Source organism: Populus euphratica, unplaced genomic scaffold (genome assembly GCF_000495115.2).
Source record: "Populus euphratica unplaced genomic scaffold, PopEup_1.0 scaffold613.1, whole genome shotgun sequence".
Taxonomy (NCBI): domain Eukaryota; kingdom Viridiplantae; phylum Streptophyta; class Magnoliopsida; order Malpighiales; family Salicaceae; genus Populus; species Populus euphratica.
Window position 1 is genome coordinate 38534 of NW_011500488.1, and position 19293 is coordinate 57826.

The 19293-nt window shown below is 32.3% G+C and overlaps 2 protein-coding genes across 2 annotated transcripts; both read left to right on the plus strand.

Annotated features, from left to right (window-relative positions):
- Positions 1-2278: 2278 nt before the first annotated feature.
- Positions 2279-6578, plus strand: LOC105114982 (uncharacterized). The gene is made up of 5 exons (XM_011011730.1): positions 2279-2454; positions 2871-2955; positions 5248-5358; positions 5961-6062; positions 6211-6578. Exons 1-5 carry the CDS (start codon positions 2366-2368, stop codon positions 6253-6255), a joined length of 432 nt encoding a protein of 143 aa, XP_011010032.1. The 5' UTR covers positions 2279-2365; the 3' UTR covers positions 6256-6578.
- Positions 6579-14215: 7637 nt separating this feature from the next.
- LOC105114983 (probable alpha,alpha-trehalose-phosphate synthase [UDP-forming] 11) lies at positions 14216-17889 on the plus strand. Its single transcript, XM_011011731.1, has 3 exons — positions 14216-16453; positions 16545-16818; positions 17274-17889. The coding sequence occupies exons 1-3, from the start codon at positions 14475-14477 to the stop codon at positions 17583-17585; spliced, it is 2565 nt and encodes an 854-aa protein (XP_011010033.1). The 5' UTR covers positions 14216-14474; the 3' UTR covers positions 17586-17889.
- Positions 17890-19293: the final 1404 nt, after the last annotated feature.

Genomic DNA, 19293 nt, shown 5'->3' on the forward strand with positions numbered 1-19293 from the left:
TTGAAGCTTAATAGATAATGAAGCAATAATTAAGTGTTAAAATTGAAAATTAATATAATATTTACAATTTTATCCCATTCATAAATTTTAAATGATTGTAAATTAATACTATTTGTTTAAATTTTATAAACATAAAATTTTCATAAAATTTATGAAAAGTTAAAAAATTAAGTATTAAAATCTACCACTTTATTCCTCTTTAAAAATTAAATTCATATATTTTATAACTATATTTAATTTTAAAAAACAATGTAATAATATGATACAATATGTAAAACATTTTCTTAATGCGTGTAAAAATTCCAATAAAATTCTTTTGCACGAGACAGGCAACATAGTTCAATTGACATTGTAATAAATATTTTATCAAGACCTCTTATTTAATTAATTTTAAAATATAAAACAAGCATAGCCATGATAAGCAATTTTTTTTCTTTTATGAATGAGATTTCTCTAATAATTTTATTTATATCTTACTATTAAAGCTTGATTTTTTCAGATATGATTTTTAGATATATAATCTCTTTAAATAAGATTTTTATATTTTTAAATATAGGAGAATTGATAGGGATTAAATTGAAACATTCCATTGATATAGTTTCATAAAAAAATATTTGACATGCTGTAATAAGCGTACAGATAAAAAACCCTGTGAAGCATGCTTTTTTTTTTTCTTAATAATAATGGTTGGAGGATTAAAGCTTTGTTGTTGGTAGTGTTTAAATTATTTATTATTTAAACTAGGACTTTGATACCACGCGAATCCCTTGACGTGAATCATTCCTGACAATAGCTAGCTAAAAAATGAAAACATTAAAGATCGAAATGAACTTTCAATGAAACCACGAGGACCAAATAAATGGGAAAGTTAAAAAACTAAGGGAATGACTCATGAGGAAAATAAGATTTAGAATACAAATAACTACAAGGACCAAATAAAAAATATATAAAAACAATCAAAAGACCACAATGAACTTTTAATGGAACAATATGGACCAAATATAAAAAAATAAAAAAAATTAAGAGACCAAAATGGCCTTCAACAGAATAGTGAAAGGCCATTTTGTTTTAGTATATTACTGAAACATAAATATACAAACTAGAAGGATCAAATAAAACAATATAAAAAAATAACAGATCAAAACAAATCTTCAATAAATAATAGATTCTATATATTGAAAAATTAAAAAAACTAAAGTACCAAAATGATTTTCAACGATTCAATGAACAATAAAAAGATTATTAAAATCATTGCTGAAACATAAATACACATAATTATTAGGACCAAATACAAAAAAAATACATAATTATTAGGACCAAATAAAAAAAATTAAAAGGCTAAAATAAACTCTTAATGAAATAATATAGATTGATTATAAAAAAAATAAAAATTAAAAGATCAAAATATCCTTCACTTTTTAATAAACAGTCTAACAACTATTTTGTGAAAGATAGTTCTATTGAATTACTAAAATATAAATATACAAAAAATATAAGGATTAATTATAAAAATTAATGAAAAATTATAAGACTAAAATGAAATTTTAAGAGTGTGTTTATTTTTAGTGTAGCTTTTGTAATTGTGATTTTAAAAAATAAATTTAAAAAAATATAGTTAAGTGTGGTTAGTTAGATTTAGGTACATGTTTAGTAAAAATTGTAATAAAGGTTTATATGCAGTAAAAAAACATGTATAAAATATTTGATTATTGTTATTTTTTAAAAGTGTTTTTTCTTTGAAATATATCAAAATAATTTTTTTATTTTTAAAAAATTATTTTTGATATCAGTGTATCAAAATGATTTGAAAAAAAAAATAATTTGAAATAAATAATTTTGATACACTGATATCAAAAATAATTTTTTAAACATACTTTTGAAACACAAAAATAAATAAAATTTTATAAAATTCAGTTAAAAAATATATAAAAACTATTTCATAAAAAATATGCTTCAAATTCAATTTTTAAATAAGCCCACTAATATAAAACACAATTTAATATACTAATAAATACCTAACTATATTTTTCACACCACAAATACAAAAACAGACGCAAAATAAACAGACCCTAGTGAAACAACAGGACAAGTAATGAAAAAGTTAAAAGAAAGGGATGCACCATCAAGGCCGTCCGATGCTCAGCCGTCAATGAACAGTGAAACGTTATCAGTAATAATATATTGTTAAAAAAACAATTTAATAATTATTTATTATTAATTTATTTCTTAGTTGCCAGGCGCGATGGCATAGAAGTATAAATAATTAAATAAAAGCACTGAAACTGAAAGCAATTTTGAGAATGCAGATAAAGTAGCCAAAAAAAAAAACAGATACATACACCCACATACAGCAAAAGCTGTGGAGATGGTGTCCATGTCTTCCTGCCTGCTATCCATCAATGGAAACTTCCTTCTTTCTTCTCAATACCCGTCTCGCCCGCCCACACTTGTCAAGTAAGTTAAAACTCACACTACCCAATCTCCCTCTCTTCTTTCATTTCTCTGTTCTTTTATTTTTTTGATATTCATTCTCTATGTTCTTTGAATGTTAAATATGAATTGCCATGTTAATCTTGAAATAAGTAGGAAACAATCTATGTTAAACAGGATTTTTAAACTTTAAAACAAAGAAAGCCCTCTTCTTTTCCATGTTCTTCTATAAATTATGGTTATTGTATACCTGGGCTTTTGTTTTCATACTGGGGAGAGTAGAGATTTTAACACCAGATGATTGTAATAATCATGCTAACAGCGAATGAACTTTTTTTTTTCTATTCAGTAGCTGGTTGAGTTGCTCTCTATTTGTTTATGTTTATATATATATATATTCTTTTGTTAATTTTATGTTCATAAAAAATGATCATTTTCAGATGGGGATTTAGGATGGATCAGGATGGAAGCTCAGTTACGAAGCGAATCAAGAGCCAAGCATTTCGAATCTTGGCAAATCCTAATGTATGAATTGACCAAGGCTTCCTCTTGAGTAATGCCCAATAAATTTGGTTTGAATATTATCAAACGTTTTCTTAGGTATGTGATTGGTGATTTTATGCTAAATGACTCTTGGTATTGGAATTTTTGGTGTTTTGGGGTTTGTATCATTTGATATAGTTGGATTGCTATCAAATTAAGAACAAAAATAAAAGGACGTCTGCTAGGATGAAAACAAAGCATCGAATTGATTGCTTGATTTCAATAATCCTGGGAAAAAAATTGACGATGACTCTAGATCTCTTATTGTGGTCGATATGCTTTTTTTTTTAGCTTAGCTCTCTTGTTTACTGTTGAAGTTCACTGTGCATAATGGAATTAAAAAGCATTGAAATGAATGAACACATTACTTCAAATGTTCACTTGAGACATTTGAGAAAAAAGATTTGTTTTTCCTTCTTCAGGAGGAATAGTTTAGGAGCATATCACATATTGAAAGCATCCTAAAAATTATTCCTCTTGACTCTCACCATTCTAACCTGTAAAGAATAACACAACTAATCTGTGTATCCAGAACATGGAATTCTTGGCCACCTATATAGAAATGAATAATACATGTCCATAACATAATTTTCCATATGTGGCAAAGCTTCCGAAAAAGAACCCTAAAGCTTAATGCCGTCAAGTCCCTTTAGCCATATCTTATAGCCCGTTCAAAAATCTTCTCAGCAGCCATTCACATGGAGGGTTCATGGTTTCATGGGAGAACCGCATTCCAACCCTTTCTAAAACCTGGAGAAGAAAACTTTCCTGCAAGTTTTTTTTTCCCAAAAGCATGCCTTCAAGACCACCTCCAGCGAGTATTTGATTGATTATCTGTGACTCTGAGGTTTTAGTACCAAGAACTTATCCAGGCCATAATCCATTACCCTGTAGCCCTTGCCACTCTCTGTGTCTATGATGTAATGGATGCTTCTGGAAATCTATTTTAACACCGAGCAAAATTTCTGTAATTTGCTTTCCTAACTGTAGCTCGGAACTTATTCAGTTTCCTAATTTTACTGCCAGTAGCATTCCTAATATTATTGGAGTACATTCATGTAGATTTCTTCTGCTTTATGGCAAGCATTTGATTTACATACATTATTTTCTTATCTGCTTTGCACGAGGGGGTATTTTGCGTGTGTTATGAAACACAGGAAATGCACATCTATGGAGGATGTGATAAATAATTTTATCTTGTTGTTATTTTTGTAGCCTAATCCATGTTTTCCAACCATAATTTTGTAACAAAGGTTAATGAGATTTGTATTTAAAGTCAATGAATGTGATTTCGTAGGTTTTCTATTATGATTTGTAGACAACAGGCTTTTTATTCATAGAAAATTGCTCATGCCATGATTGTTTAACGTGATTCCATTTAGTTGAATTTCAGGGAAGCTGGCATCTATTAAAGTATTGCACTTGACATAGTGAAGGTTTCTTAAGGGGTTGACTATTTATCTAGTAATGATGTAGGAATTGACCTTAAAGCAAAGCTATAGTGACGTCTTACAGTCAAGGTGTCATCTAGGCGTTTTCATTTAGACATCAAAGTTTTAAGATTGATTGTGAGTTGGTTGATAGAAAGCATTCAAGGGATGTGTCTGGTTGCATAAATTTTCTCTGTTCAACCTTTTCATTTCTAAATTTGTTAGAAGCCTGGAAATGACTTGTTTAAATTGGAGTCTACAATGCTGTAGCTGTGGCCTATCTGTGCTTTAAATCTCATGGAATTGCTTTGCCAAATAAGTTGCAAGATGATGCAAATCTCCCCTCTATTCGTTTGCTGGGAATACTGAGATAAGTATAGGAACATTTAGAGTTCCCCCAGCAATTCAAGAGCTAAACTGTCAGGGAAACTAAAATATGACATTATGAGTTAGTGACAGCCTTGAGTTTTGGATGCTGTCAATTGCAATAATGTCTGTTCATCTCCTGAATCTCAGTTATTCAAGCATTGCTCATTTCCGGGTATTAAATACATGGAGAGAGGACGATGATCTCTCTTCTTAGGACAGAAAATTCCTAGTTTAACCATGAAGTCAGTGCTTAAAATGTTAACCTGTTAAGTTTTTTTTGTTAATTCCCCCCCCCCCTTTTTTTTAATTCCCTTCCATCTTTCGTATTTAATGGGGTTGCAAATTGCAGTTCTTTTTTATTTTCTTTATTGTTGTTTGATTACCTTGCTATTATATTATTCTTGCTTGACATGTTTTATCTTTGATCATGTTAAACTGAATAATTCTTTATTTTCTCTTTTACCCAATGATCCAGGTGTCAGGGAACAGCAACCCAATGAAGGAGGTCATCATGGTTGATCCTCTGGAAGCCAAACAATTAGCAGCCAAACAAATGAAAGAAATTCAAAGAAGAGAGAGATTCAAGGTGAAAGACATTTCATGTGCTTTTAAGATTTCATATCCACTTGTCTAAAAAAATCCATGTTATGACAGGATATTGATGACAGACAATTAAGTGATGACATTTTCATTTACAACTGGAACTAGTCTAAAACTCTCCCTGGATCTCATAAAACTTTCATGGTTTTCCGATTTAGGTTTTAGGGTTGCATGTGTGGTCATTTTCCTGAAGGGGAATTATGTTTGCCCAATTAAGAGCAAGTTTCATGTATCACATCTCTCTGTTCTTGGGTTTGAGCTACAATGTAGCCAGTGCTCATCTCTTCCAGCATATGCACCCATTACTGTTAAAATTAGTAATGAAATACTGAGGAAGCTGATATGCTTTCCTTTCCCGTAAAAATACTTAGATGATATTCTTTATACCAAACCACTTGGGCCAGTATTTGGGTTTGCATGGATGTCCAAGCTTTCCTTGCTAGCATATCCTGAAATTTCTGATGCTCATCTTTCCAAAGGGGTGTCTCATCTCAGTAGTTTTAATTTTGCATTGATCAAACCAACCTTAATGTCTATCTTCAATCTTGGTAGGTTACAATTTTGATGCTAATAATGCTGCTACTGCAGAGACGGCGCCAAATTGAAGCAATTAACGGAGCATGGGCAATGATTGGCCTCACGGCAGGCTTGGTCATTGAAGGTCGCACTGGTAAAAGCATACTGGAGCAGGTAAAGTCTGCTCCCATTGATTGCATTCAATTCAGAAGGTCTGTGCAGTGGTCATTTCGTTAAGTATATGGACATTTATCCTTTTCAGTGACTGGATGTTATTGCCTATTACTATTAGTTTTGATTAAATGACCTCTTTTTTTCTCAGTTGGCTGGATACTGGTTTACCATTGTCCATTTTTTTGTGCGGTAACATGATCGAGGAACAGTGAAAACATGGAGATTCTTCACTAAAATGTTATTTCGAATTGAACTTTGTAAAATTGTATGAAAATTGTTGCTTCAAGTGACAAATGCTGTACCATTTACTTCGTACGGACTTCCTCAGTTTAAAATGACCTCGTAATGTGTGGCAACATTCTTTTATTTTCCTTCTTGAGGGGCCTGTCCTGTAACCAAGTATTCGATTGGTTATTGGGTTATGACTACATCCTTGATAAGCTTTTAATCTTTTCTTGGAAAAAAAAGCTGATATTACTTGTTGGATTCAAATCATGGAGTAGATAAATTTATGAAGTTTCTCTAAATATATCAGATCAATTTAAAGTATTTTGTCTTCAAGATTGCCTAGACAGTCGATTTTTCTTGCAGGTTACAGCGTAACATATTTTAGTGAGGCCCATGATATCCCCAAACGGGCTTCCTCTTAAAAACTTGTATTTCCAATTCAGCCCAAAGATATCCTCAATTGTGAACATCCATTTTGTCGTCTCAATAATGGAAGAAGCTTCAGTGAAAAGTGTTCTCGATGTCATTCCTATCCATCACCAATGGCATCGTTACAGTTTGCGTACTCAGTCTCATACTCTCCAACTTGGAGCTTTTTAAAGCATTTAGGCCCTTGGGAAAATGGCAAGTTGCCCTGCAGAATGCTTGCTCCTAGTCAATTTGCTGTCACTCTTCTGAACATGGGATGTTCCAGATAAAACTAGCAGTTCATGCACCAAAGTAATCTGTTGATACAGGAACCAACATAGCAACAGTAACGATGGACAGTTTGTGATTTTCTGGCGATCTTTCATCATCATGGTTTGACAATGGGATTAATATCGATGGTCCATGAAACCACTCGTCCCTCTTTATGTGCAAAGCTTAAAGCCGTATATTTCTAGGCTTTCACTGCCGCTTCTCCTACGCTTCCCTGTATTAAAGCACATTCAGGATTTTGCAGGCTTAGCACGCAAAGCCTATCTAGGAGACTGGAATCAAAGCCTAAGTTTCAATCTCCTCTATCCATGCAGCTTAATTATTTATCATGGACATCAGACGCTCCAACTTCTGCTAGTGGACGACAAATATTCAATAACATGATGGCGCAGAAGCTGAAATGGTTACGATACCATAATTTTGAGGTTTGAAGCAACGTCAAGCCTCTTTTTCTATTATTTATTGGGAGCAAATCGCAATCCTAGTAGCAGCTGTATTATTATAGGTTTAGTGAGGTATTTAGCATTTGTAGAGGGTGAATATTGCGGGGAACGCAATCTAGATCCGAAGTCTAAAGTCTTTTCCAATGCGTGCTGCGCTTACTCTCCATCAGGGGCGAAGAAACAAATTCTATTTTCAACATACCGAGAGAATTTATTTAATTCTTGTTCATTATAAACTCACATGTAACCTACATTATAAAATCAAATTTGGTAGCCGTGTGTTTCGTGTTTCGCTAGAAAGAGACATGAAATTTCCAATCACGTAGCTTGTAAATTCAAACCAACTTCCACTTCATGCAGAAACAAGGATTGGCTCAACCTTGACACCCACAATTGCCAAGAACAAGAGCAATATGGTAGTTTTGGCAAAAATGGCAGAAAAAGATCATTGATCGTTCAAGTACCCTCCTACCGGTCTATAAATAGGATTGGTACCAAACTAGGTGGTGTATGATGCTACGCCAATCCAACCCTCTTGCAAATTAAGCTTCTAGAAGCCAAATCTACAAGGTCTTCATCCAAAATATAAGCTTAAGAAACACGAATTTGAAAATACAGTTGAAATTGTAATTTTAAAAAATTTAAAATATGTTTTTATTTAAAATTAATTTTTTAATATTTTTATATCGTTTTGATATACTGATATTAAGAATAATTTTAAAAAATAAAAAGATATTATTTTGATTTATTTTTGAATAAAAATTACATTAAATTACAATTATGATCATAGTTGCAGATAATGATAAATTAAAATGACTTTGAAAAAAGACCTTGCCTTAATCGATATAAAAAACCTTTTCAGAAAAGGAGTTGTTATCTCATGGTAAATGGGAACATTTTACAATGACTTTTCTCCCTTTTTTTATTTTTTTTATTTTTTTTGTTGTTGAACTTGTAATCAAAGTCAAATTTGGCTATTTATTAAGAAAATAGAAAAAAAAAAAAGAAGAAGAAGGAAGGGGTGTTTTGAAGCTGTGGAACACCAACGGAAACAGCTTCCTAGGAAGGAGCCTCTCTTGCTCAATCAAACATTCAACACTCGAAACAAGGATACGGATATCGACAGACAAATACCATCGATCATTTGCGAATGAATTAGGAACTTAGAAATTTCGTGTCAAAGTTGTACCTTATGACCACAACTTCCTCCATTCAAATTTATCAAAGGGCACGGCTGATTTCCCTTTTAAATACTTTTCCAAAGCATTTTTAACTTGATTAAATATTTAATTAATTGATTTTTTAGTATTTTTTAATGGTTTTAATGTCTAAATATAAGAAATCTAAAAGATTTATTTTAAATATTTTCAAACAAAAAAACTAATTAAAAAACACGGTGACCACAGCAGTAAATGAACTAAAAGCAGACGAAAGCGCCCGCCCTTATCCATTCTTGGTGGGGGTTCCTTTCGATTGTTTCATTTCATTTAAACTAGATTATAATATTTATTAACTAAAATATCCACCAAAAAAAAAAAGACTTCCATTGTTTATTTAATGGAGGACTAAAACCCAACTGTGCCTAACCAAAAGTCACGACTGATGTGTCATCCAACCATTGGCTTTGCAAATTGACCAAAGAGCTTTTATGCTAATCCTCCGTTGATTCGTGAAGGATCAAGGAAAGGGTTGATTTTTCTTTTAGTCGAGTGTGGTTTGTATTCAAAGAACATTCAACATCTGGTTTTTGTTTTTGTGTTCACATGGATCTACAATGGAAATATCAGCAGGAAGACAACTTGGACTTAGCTGGCTTTAGGGTTTCCATTCAACTCTGGTATTTTTCGAGCATGTTTCGGAACACGGTCTGATTTGTATTTTTTAAAAATATAATTTTTTATTTTAAATTAATATTTTAAATGTATTTTTAAATTATTATAATATGCTAGTATTAAAAATAATTTAAAAATAAAAAAATCAACTTAATATTTTTTTAAATAAAAAATATTTTAAAACTACAATTAGTAGGATAATTTCAAATATACCTCGTCTTCCTACCTCGGCAGGCAGGCCCTTACAAACTAGCCTGATGTAATAAATATAAGTGATGTTGTAATAAATAAGATAGACTTCGCTGACTGAGAACGAATTTACGTTAGGAACATGCCTTTGACTAGGCCATATGCAGCCGTGGCTAGCTATACCTCCTCCTTAGAATAAGCTGTCTCCTTTACTGGTTCGTACACGCATCCTGCCCTCAAATTACTTGCATTGAAAAGGAGAAAAACATCACGGCCTCCTTTGCAAGCCTGGAGAACAGCTCTTCCCATGAATCTGGCCTTCCTCGAATCTGATTTTTCTACAATTTTATTTTATTTTATTTTATTTTCATAGATGATCAAATATGGAGGATGACGAAGACGACTTGGGTCTTGTAATTAATGACGAAAGCAAACTTAATTTCATGTTAAGACTCTTCTTTATTTGAATGAGCATTCTAAATCTTGAGAAAGAACCAAAGCCATGCAAGCAAGGAACAAAAACTACCAACCTAAAAAAACTGTGATTTACATTAAATTAGAGATATGATAATATTAAATGCTGGTGTGGGTGTTTATAAATAAATTTTATAACTGAAAGTAGAGAAACATTTTTTTTTTTGTGATTAGGTTATATAAATTTTACAATTTTCCTATTGTTATCTACCATCAAATTTAGTTTTTTTTTTAATTATGGTTGTTGTTATCTATAATTTTTCTATTATTATTTACCATTTAATTTGTGTATATCTTAATTCATTTTACAAGTTTTAAAATTAACGATAATATAAAGTTTTAGTTAACTTATAATTATTAAGAAGCAAATTTAAAATTTGATTAATTATAAAATTAACTAAAATTTTATAATCAATTTTAGCTTCTTAAAAAGCAAATTCTTGATCATACTAAACTTTTTTCTTGTGCAGGAGAATTTTTTTCATGTTTTCAAAATATTTTTTTTAAGAAACATGACTGAACACTTGAGATTTTGAGAAATTCAGTTTATATATATGAATTAATTTAATATTTTAATAATTATAAAGTAATATTTCAATCAAGTTTGATTAAGAGAGAATAAGCTACTTCATATATATCTTGAAGATAACAATGGGATAATGCAGTCTATTTTTAAAATTAATAATAAATGTAACACTACCCCCCATTACTTTTATTTCGGTGATAAACATAGAAATCCCCTTGAGCACTCCAATTATCTTTTTTTAAAATAATATTTATATTTATCAAAATCCTCAATTATCCATAAATTTACTTGATGATCATAAAAAAAAAAAAATAACACATGATAAAATGATGAAGAATCCCCCAGTTTAATAAATTTTGCTTTTAATGATAATTTAAAATTCAAAATTTATTTTTATTTACACATCCTCAAAAGCATATTCCACTAAAAATAAAAAAATATTTTTTATTTTTTAATAAAAAATAAATTTGTACTTGATTAAAAAATTTTTTATTGATTAAATTTTTTAATCATAAATAACTATAAAAATAAATTTAATAATAATTTTAAAATATGTTATGCTTTGTGAACTCTTCAAGCCACGGTTATTCTATTACAAAATAGGCGATTATAACCTAAGATTGCCATATACAAATAATCTAGAATTGTTGAGCTGTAATAGCAATTAATACAAACAAAATAATATAGGAAAAAACAAAAAGAATGCAAAATTATGTTGAATAGAGATCACACAAAAATTTTAATTTAAAATTTTATTATTATATTTTTTATCTTCAAGAATTTCTTAAAACATAAACTAAATAACTCTATTTATACTTAAAAAAATAAAATAAAAGAGTCTTAAATAAATTTACAAAAATAATAAAAGAGTTTTAAATTAAATAGATAAATAAATCTTAAATCAATAAGAAAAATAAAATAAATTTTAAATAACAACTTATGGAATTTATCAAAAAACTTTTCCAATCTCTAATTGATTTAACTCTATAAAAAAACAAGTCCTATAAAATCTATTAGCAAAATTCTACCTCAGCCATGCTTGCCAAGTACGCTTGAGCTTTTTACTTTTATGCCAAGCATACTAGGCCTTTGATTATTTTTTTTTAAATATAACTCTATTGAAATAAAATTATTAAGATTATATTTTAAAAAATTAGCTAGTAAGATTATTGTTTTTCAATAATAGTGTGAATACTTTTAATTTTTTTATAAATATTCAATTAAAATAAAATATCTATTTTGATTTTTTAATTATAACTTTTAAACTATTTTTTTTTTAGTTTTTTCATTATGATTTTTTTTTATTTTTGGATTATTTTTTTAAAAGTATGATAATTTTTTTTAAACTATGCTTATGATACATATTATCATTGAGAAAGAGAAATACATAAATAAAAAAAGTGAATTTTGATTAAAGAACATATTTTATTTAATTGAGAAATTAAAATATTAAATAAAAGTAAATTATTAACATGGCTACGTGTCACCCCTCGGAAAAAAACTAATAACATCCGAAGCACAAAACACCAATTTATGCAACAAAATTATATCTTTTCTTTTCTGGGGAAGGGAAAAAAAAATATAGGGAGAAAGAAATCGCGAAGTGGGTGCTCTCTCAAGCGCAGATATACCAAACCTCCAAGACAAGATGCCGCCCACGTTCACATTTTGATAAAAATAAAATAAAAAACCCCGCCATCTCCCTCTCTCCATGTGGTCTTTGTAGATAACGTGGGTCCCACCATCATGATCCCACGTGGCTGATGAGTGGGCCCCATGAGAGACATCGTTCTTAGATAAAGTTGGGAAAGGTAGTGATCCTGACACAAACGGTCAGGGTCTCCTCCTAAGATGCCACGTAGGATTATAGACTCATCCACGTCACCGATTCCATTTCCTAGCTTTGTACTATTCTTGTGTCTAGACCAGGCAAATTTTAGGATTAGTTTTATCGGAAGAAAAGCATGTAAAACGCAAGGAAAGGACGCCTGACTGTTGATATTTCCTGTAGCTATTTTATATAAATATATTTTTTTATTTAAATAAATTTATAAAAAATAAAAATTGTTTTAATAAATTTTTGTGTGAAAAATATTTTAAAAAAATAATTATTTTATTTTTAAAAAGACCCATTAGTAGTATTTCTTCTTCCTTCGACACCCTCTTCTGCTTTCTCTTTTAGATTAATTGCCGAGTACCTAAAATTAATAATAATAATAATAAAATATATACTCTTTTTTAGCAAAATGGATAACTTACATGTCTCTTCCACTTAAATAACAAATCTTTGATCCCTTTTCTTTTTCTTTAAGCAACAATGACCTTATCCGTTATTGATTTTTTATTGTCAAACAAGCGTGGCGGAGGGAAGGGAGCTGGCAGGCATCCTGATCCTGCAAAGAAATTTTTTTAATTTTTTTTATATAAAATAATTAAAATTTTAATTTTTTAAAATAATCCTTTTATTTAACCCTTTTTAATTTTTTTTCTTACTCCGCCCCTAATACAACCGCAACCTATTCATTTATTCCAATCACATACAAATTACATTTGATCATGTCAACGCGTAAGATCAACCGTGCTCTTCTTTTTCAGGAAAAAAAAAGAGTCTTCTTTTCTTTATTCAACAATAAATCCCAACTATACAAGTAGAATTAGGACCGGTCTAATGCCTTTGTATATTTTTATCCAATTAAAAAAGATTGCGACATCCAACTAGTTAAGATAATATATAGTAATCTTCACGTATGAAGACTGATTATATTATATGATACCTAATTGATTAAAAAATAAATAAAAAGACAAATGTTTTTATATTAATCCAGACGAGATAAAGCCATGAATGTACGGCAGGCGTGTCCAGTAATGGGCGACCTGGGAGCATTAACAGCCGTTGATACTGTTGAGGAAATGAAGGGAAGCATCCGTGACTTTTTGGGTGCTCTTTTGGATTAGATTTTTCGTGGACTTTTTAGACCACCCGCACACGCCACGTTTCTTTTGTGAGAACCCCGCATGCCAATCACATCCTCTGTTTTCGTATATCTTTGCAGCGATATTTCATCGAGTAAACCATGTTCTAGCTCCTAAAGACTTGAAAACAATATATTCGGCCAGCCAGATATATGATTTTTTATTTTTTTCATTAATACATTAAAACAATTTAAAAATATAAAAAAATAATATTAAATAAAAATCTTTTTAAAATTTTTAGAGAGACTGTTCGGAACGAACAGCACTTGCTACAGAAGTTAATTTACTGGAGAAAATATCATTACGCGCGCGCGCACGCGCACACACAGTGTTAATGTCTATCCAAGATAATTTGGCAGCGTTATAAGTTGCTATCTCTACACGTGCCTACCGTGTAGAGGCCGTAGACGCCTATCTGCTCCCTACTAGCTCACAGTTTCTGACCGAGCAAGCCTGTTATAAGGCTTAACCACACACGTGTCTTCCTCTTTATTTCCTTTCTTTGACAAATATTTCTCTTTTTAAACATTAATTACATATGAAAAGAAGATCATATCTCAAGATTTTGCCCAAGTATAAACATAAATATACACATGTCACAATTAAATAACGTGGCTTCTTTATATTTATTGCCCAATCCAGTAACATACAGAGCCCAGGAGTAACTGAGCGGTAGTGCGTAGACCCCACGCAATGCCGATGCCAGCCTCAAAGTATAATCTCGACCGTCCAAATCCAGTCATCAATTAATTACACACATATAAATACTACTTCTCCTCCAAGTCGGCCTTCCTTTCGTTCTTATCCGTCCTTCCCTCCTTCCTTCCTAATATATTTTCTTGCCCCGCTCTCTCTCTCTCTCGATAGTGGAAATAAATCGGCCATTGTATATCTTCTATCTATGGTTCGTTATATAAATGCCCCTTCTCGTTTTTCTCTTCATTGATAATCAGCTTCAAAAGAAATAGTATATCTTCTCGTCCTTTTTCTTTGATTTAATTTGTTTGGTTTCTTGATTTAAGATTTTCTTTAAAAAAAACTGAGAATTATGATAACACAGTCTTGCAAGGACAATTTGGATATGATTTCGGTCAACGATTTTGGTGTCGTGGACCGAATCCCTCGTATCATGAATGTGCTGGGAGCTCTCTCGGAAATCGAGGATGGTGAGCATGATGATGAAGGCGTAACCAGTCCTGTCGTGTCCAAGCCGCGCCGCATCATTGTGGCCAACCAGCTACCGATAAGAGGGCACCGTAATGAAGAAACAAAAGGTTGGTCTTTTGAACTTGATAAAGAGAGTCTTGTTTTACAGTTAAAAGATGGATTTCCTGCAAATTCGGAAGTTTGGTACGTGGGGTTGTTGAAGGTTGATGTTGAAACGAAAGATCAGGAAGAGGTTGCGCGATTGTTGTTTTCTATGTTTAGATGTGTTCCTGTTTTCTTGACTGATGATCAGAAGAACAAGTATTATCATGGCTTCTGTAAACACTATTTATGGCCTTTGTTTCATTATATGTTGCCTTTGTCTCCTAGTCGTGGTGGTGTACGTTTTGATAGGTCGCTTTGGGAGGGGTATATAGTAGCTAATAGGTTATTTGCAAACAAGGTTACTGAGATTTTGAGGCATCATGAGGATTCTGTTTGGGTGCATGATTATCATCTTATGGTGCTGCCTGCTTTCTTGAGGAAGAGGTTTAACAGAGTTAAACTTGGCTTCTTCTTGCATAGCCCGTTCCCATCATCTGAGATATACAGGACTATACCTGTCAGGGAGGAGATTTTGAGGTCTCTTTTGAATTGTGATCTTATCGGGTTTCATACTTTTGATTATGCTAGGCATTTCTTGTCTTGTTGTAGCAAGATGTTGGGTATTGATTATCAGTGCAAGAGGGGTTACATTGGCCTGGATTACTGTGGTAAGACCATCAATATCAAGATCTTACATATGGGAATTCATATGGGACAGCTTGAGTCGGTCTTGAATATGGAGCAGACAGCCACTTTGGCCAAACAATTGAAGGAGAAATTTGAAGGGAAAATTGTAATTGTTGGTGTGGATGATTTGGATTTGCTTAAAGGTATTAGCTTGAAGTTCTCAGCGATGGGGAGACTTTTGGAAATGCGTCCGGAACTGATAGGGAAAGTGGTGTTAGTCCAGATTGCTAATCCGGCTAGAAGTCAGGGTAAGGACGTGCAAGAAGTCCAGAAAGAGACTACTCTTATTGCTCAACAGATCAATCAAAAGTATGGTTACGAAGGTTACCAGCCAATTGTTTTCATCAATGGTCCAGTTAGCACTCTAGAGAAAGCAGCATACTATGCGATATCTGAATGTTGTGTGGTTAATGCTTTAAGGGATGGGATGAATTTGGTTTCATACAAATACACTGTTTGTAGGCAAGGCAGCCCTGTTTTAGACGAGGCATTGGGGATTGATGAATCGTATCCAAGGAAAAGTTTCCTAATTGTGTCAGAATTCATTGGATGCTCACCGTCTCTCAGTGGGGCACATCGTGTTAATCCTTGGGACGTAGGTGCTGTGGCCGATGCCATGTATGTGGGTATCCATATGAAGGATGAAGAGAAACATTTGCGCCACGAGAAGCACTATAAGTACATTAGCTCTCACGATGTTGCTTTTTGGGCGAAGAGTTTTGATCTAGACCTTGAGAGGGCTTGCAAAGAGCATTATCTCAAGAGGTATTACAATGTTGGGTTTGGTTTGAATTTCAGAGTTGCTGCTGTGGGAACAAATTTTAGGATGCTCACGACTGAAAGAGTTGTTGCTGCCTATAACAATACAAACAGCCGCTTAATCCTTTTAGACTATGATGGCACTATGATGCCACAGTGTGCCGTTGACAAAACACCCAGAAGTGAAGTTATTTCAATCCTGAATTGCTTATGCAGTGATCCCAAAAACGTTGTTTTCATTGTGAGTGGCAGAGGAAGGGATCCTCTAAGCAAGTGGTTCTCCCCATGTGAGAAATTGGGTATATCAGCAGAGCATGGTTACTTTACCAGGTACTGTCTTGCACATTTCATTAGCTTATGTGATGCCTGGATTTGGTTCCTTCTGTTTTAGCCCTTGCTAATCCTGTTTACTATGCTTTAGGTGGACAAAGAATTCTCCATGGGAGACTTGCTCGGTGGCAATGGATTGTGATTGGAAAAAGATCGTACAACCTGTCATGGAGCGATATACAGAGACAACCGATGGGTCTTTCATAGAGCCTAAAGAAAGCGCACTGGTGTGGCACCATCAAGACGCAGACCCTGATTTCGGCAGCTGCCAGGCTAAAGAGCTTCTTGATCACTTGGAGAGTGTCCTTGCTAACGAGCCTGTGGTGGTTAGAAGAGGCCAGCAGATTGTTGAGGTGAAACCACAGGTATGAAACATATTGAACTATTTTCAACTGGGTAGTTATGTGCAGCCACTGGTGGTTTGATGTTCTGAAAAAAGGACGGAAAGATTTGTTTAAGGTCCATGAAGATAATTTCTGAATTACATTGCGCACATTGAAGTCCAAACGAGGAAACAAATTTGCTTTATGAACGTGAAATTATATGGGCTGTGGTTATTTTGGTATAAGTGCAGTTTGTCCGGTGATGCAACATGATACCATATCTCTTGCAAATTGAAAGAAGTTATTGTTGGTTTTGTCTTTCTATTTTTTCATGCCTTTTGTAATTCAAGAGGCATGTGCACTGCTAATTGATTTGATGTTGCGTAGGATTTGGTTGTTTCAAAAATGGGAAGTTGGGTTATGATTCTTGACTTCACCTATAAAGCTGGAGAAGTAGGGTTATTTATTCTTGACCTATCTTTTTTGGTGAATTTCAGGGAGTAAGCAAAGGTATAGTTGTTGAAAACCTTATTTCAACCATGCGAAGTCAGGGCAAGTCACCGGATTTCCTGTTCTGCATCGGGGATGATAGGTCTGATGAGGACATGTTTGAGAGCATTGCAAGACTTGTTGACAATCCATCAATACCACCCATTGCAGAAGTGTTTGCCTGCACTGTTGGTCATAAGCCAAGCAAGGCTAAATACTATCTTGATGATACGCCCGAGGTCATCAAGTTGCTTCAAGGCCTTGCTACAGCATCAGCAGGATCTAAGTATGCACATACTCTTGAAGATGAGGATGTCTAAAATGACCATAGGGAAACAGATAAGTAGGAAAACATGGGCCATGAGTTTGGAGGCTCTGGAATTGCTTCATTATCTTATCCATGTTAGGAGGGGGGAGGTGTTGGTTTAGGGCTACTCAAAAGATACAGCAAGGCTTGTATAGCAGATAGTTTTTTCTTTCTTTCTTTTACAACCACATGTTCCCTCCGTAACCAGTCATCCATAATCTAAAAATTCACTAGCTGAAATTTACAAGATGGCAGATTCATGTTGTTTCCTCAATTTGAGGCCAAATTTCATCTCAGGACGCCATGTTTTTTTTTTTTAATCCAACTTTATTTGTAGATAGATGTAACTCTATTATATAACAAGAAAAAGATTTGATTTTTTTGGGATTCTAGAATAGTTAAAAAAATAAAAAAATAATAATAATAAAAATATTTTAAAAAATAATATAGTTTAGAAATGCGTGTGATTATCTTAAATTGAAACTCGCGTGATTATCTCAAATTGAAAAATTATTGAATATAAAATTCAATTAAAAAAATAAAAAGAAAAAGGAGGCTAGAGCTTTGTGAGAGAGAGACACTCTTATATTAAAAAATTATTAGAAATAAAATTTAATAAAAAAAATAAAAAAAGATGCTGAAGTAGAAAAGAGAGGGACAAATAAGGAAAATGACATCAGATGCATATCGAAGATTCATTAACGATAACATTAATACTGCTAAAAAGATCTTAACAAGACAAATCCAACAACACAAAAAGGTCACAAATTGTGAATGGAGTGGACTACAAAAATCATCAAAATGTGTTAGGGCTTGCTATTTTTTAGGTTGCTCGTGTGACTTATTCCAATCACCGTTGGTAACTTTTCTTGATATCATTGGATTCATCTTATTAAGATCTATCTAACAATACTAGTGATGTCCTTATAGGAGTTTCATGTGTATCTAGAATCTTTTTTTTTTCTTTCCTCTCTCATCTCTTTTTATTGGAACTTGTATTCAACAATTTTTTAATTTGAGTTTCCTTGTGATTTGTGAATCGTTGATGTTATCTATTACTCTAAATTATACTATTTTTCTAAATATTTTCAGCATAATATTATTTTATCAAATTCTTTTCATTACCAGAATTCTAAAAAAGTCAAAAAGATATACTCAATCAACTATAAATATCAATTTAATATGCCTTGCACTTTGCATGACGAGTTTTCGAGGGTGATAACTGGATAGTGATAATAATTTCTTTTCAAAATGTTTTTTAATTGAAATTTTATCAAAATAATATTTTTTATATTTTAAAATTTATTTTGACATCATCACATTCAAACGATCTAAAATCATTAAAAAAATTAATTGAAAACAATTTTTTTTTAAAAAAAAACTCTAGTTGAAACACTTTAAACACCTTAAAAGGGTTTAGCTCTCTTAAAGAAATGAATGGAATTGAAAACCAAAAGAAAGTGGGCGGCTGATTTCGCCACATAACACACAAAGATAAAGCTAGCACAATCAACGAGAGAGATGGATATAGCAAACCTGCAAGATTGGAAGGAAGGAAAATCTTGCAAAGTTTATGAAACTATGACATTAAGGTGACTAACATGACTAAAAGATTGATATCTTCTCTCCAGTGCAGGAGTGTCGAAGTAATAAATAATTCGGCAAGACTAGGGTCGAACCATAGAGGTTAATTGTACAAATTATAAACAACAATAATAGCA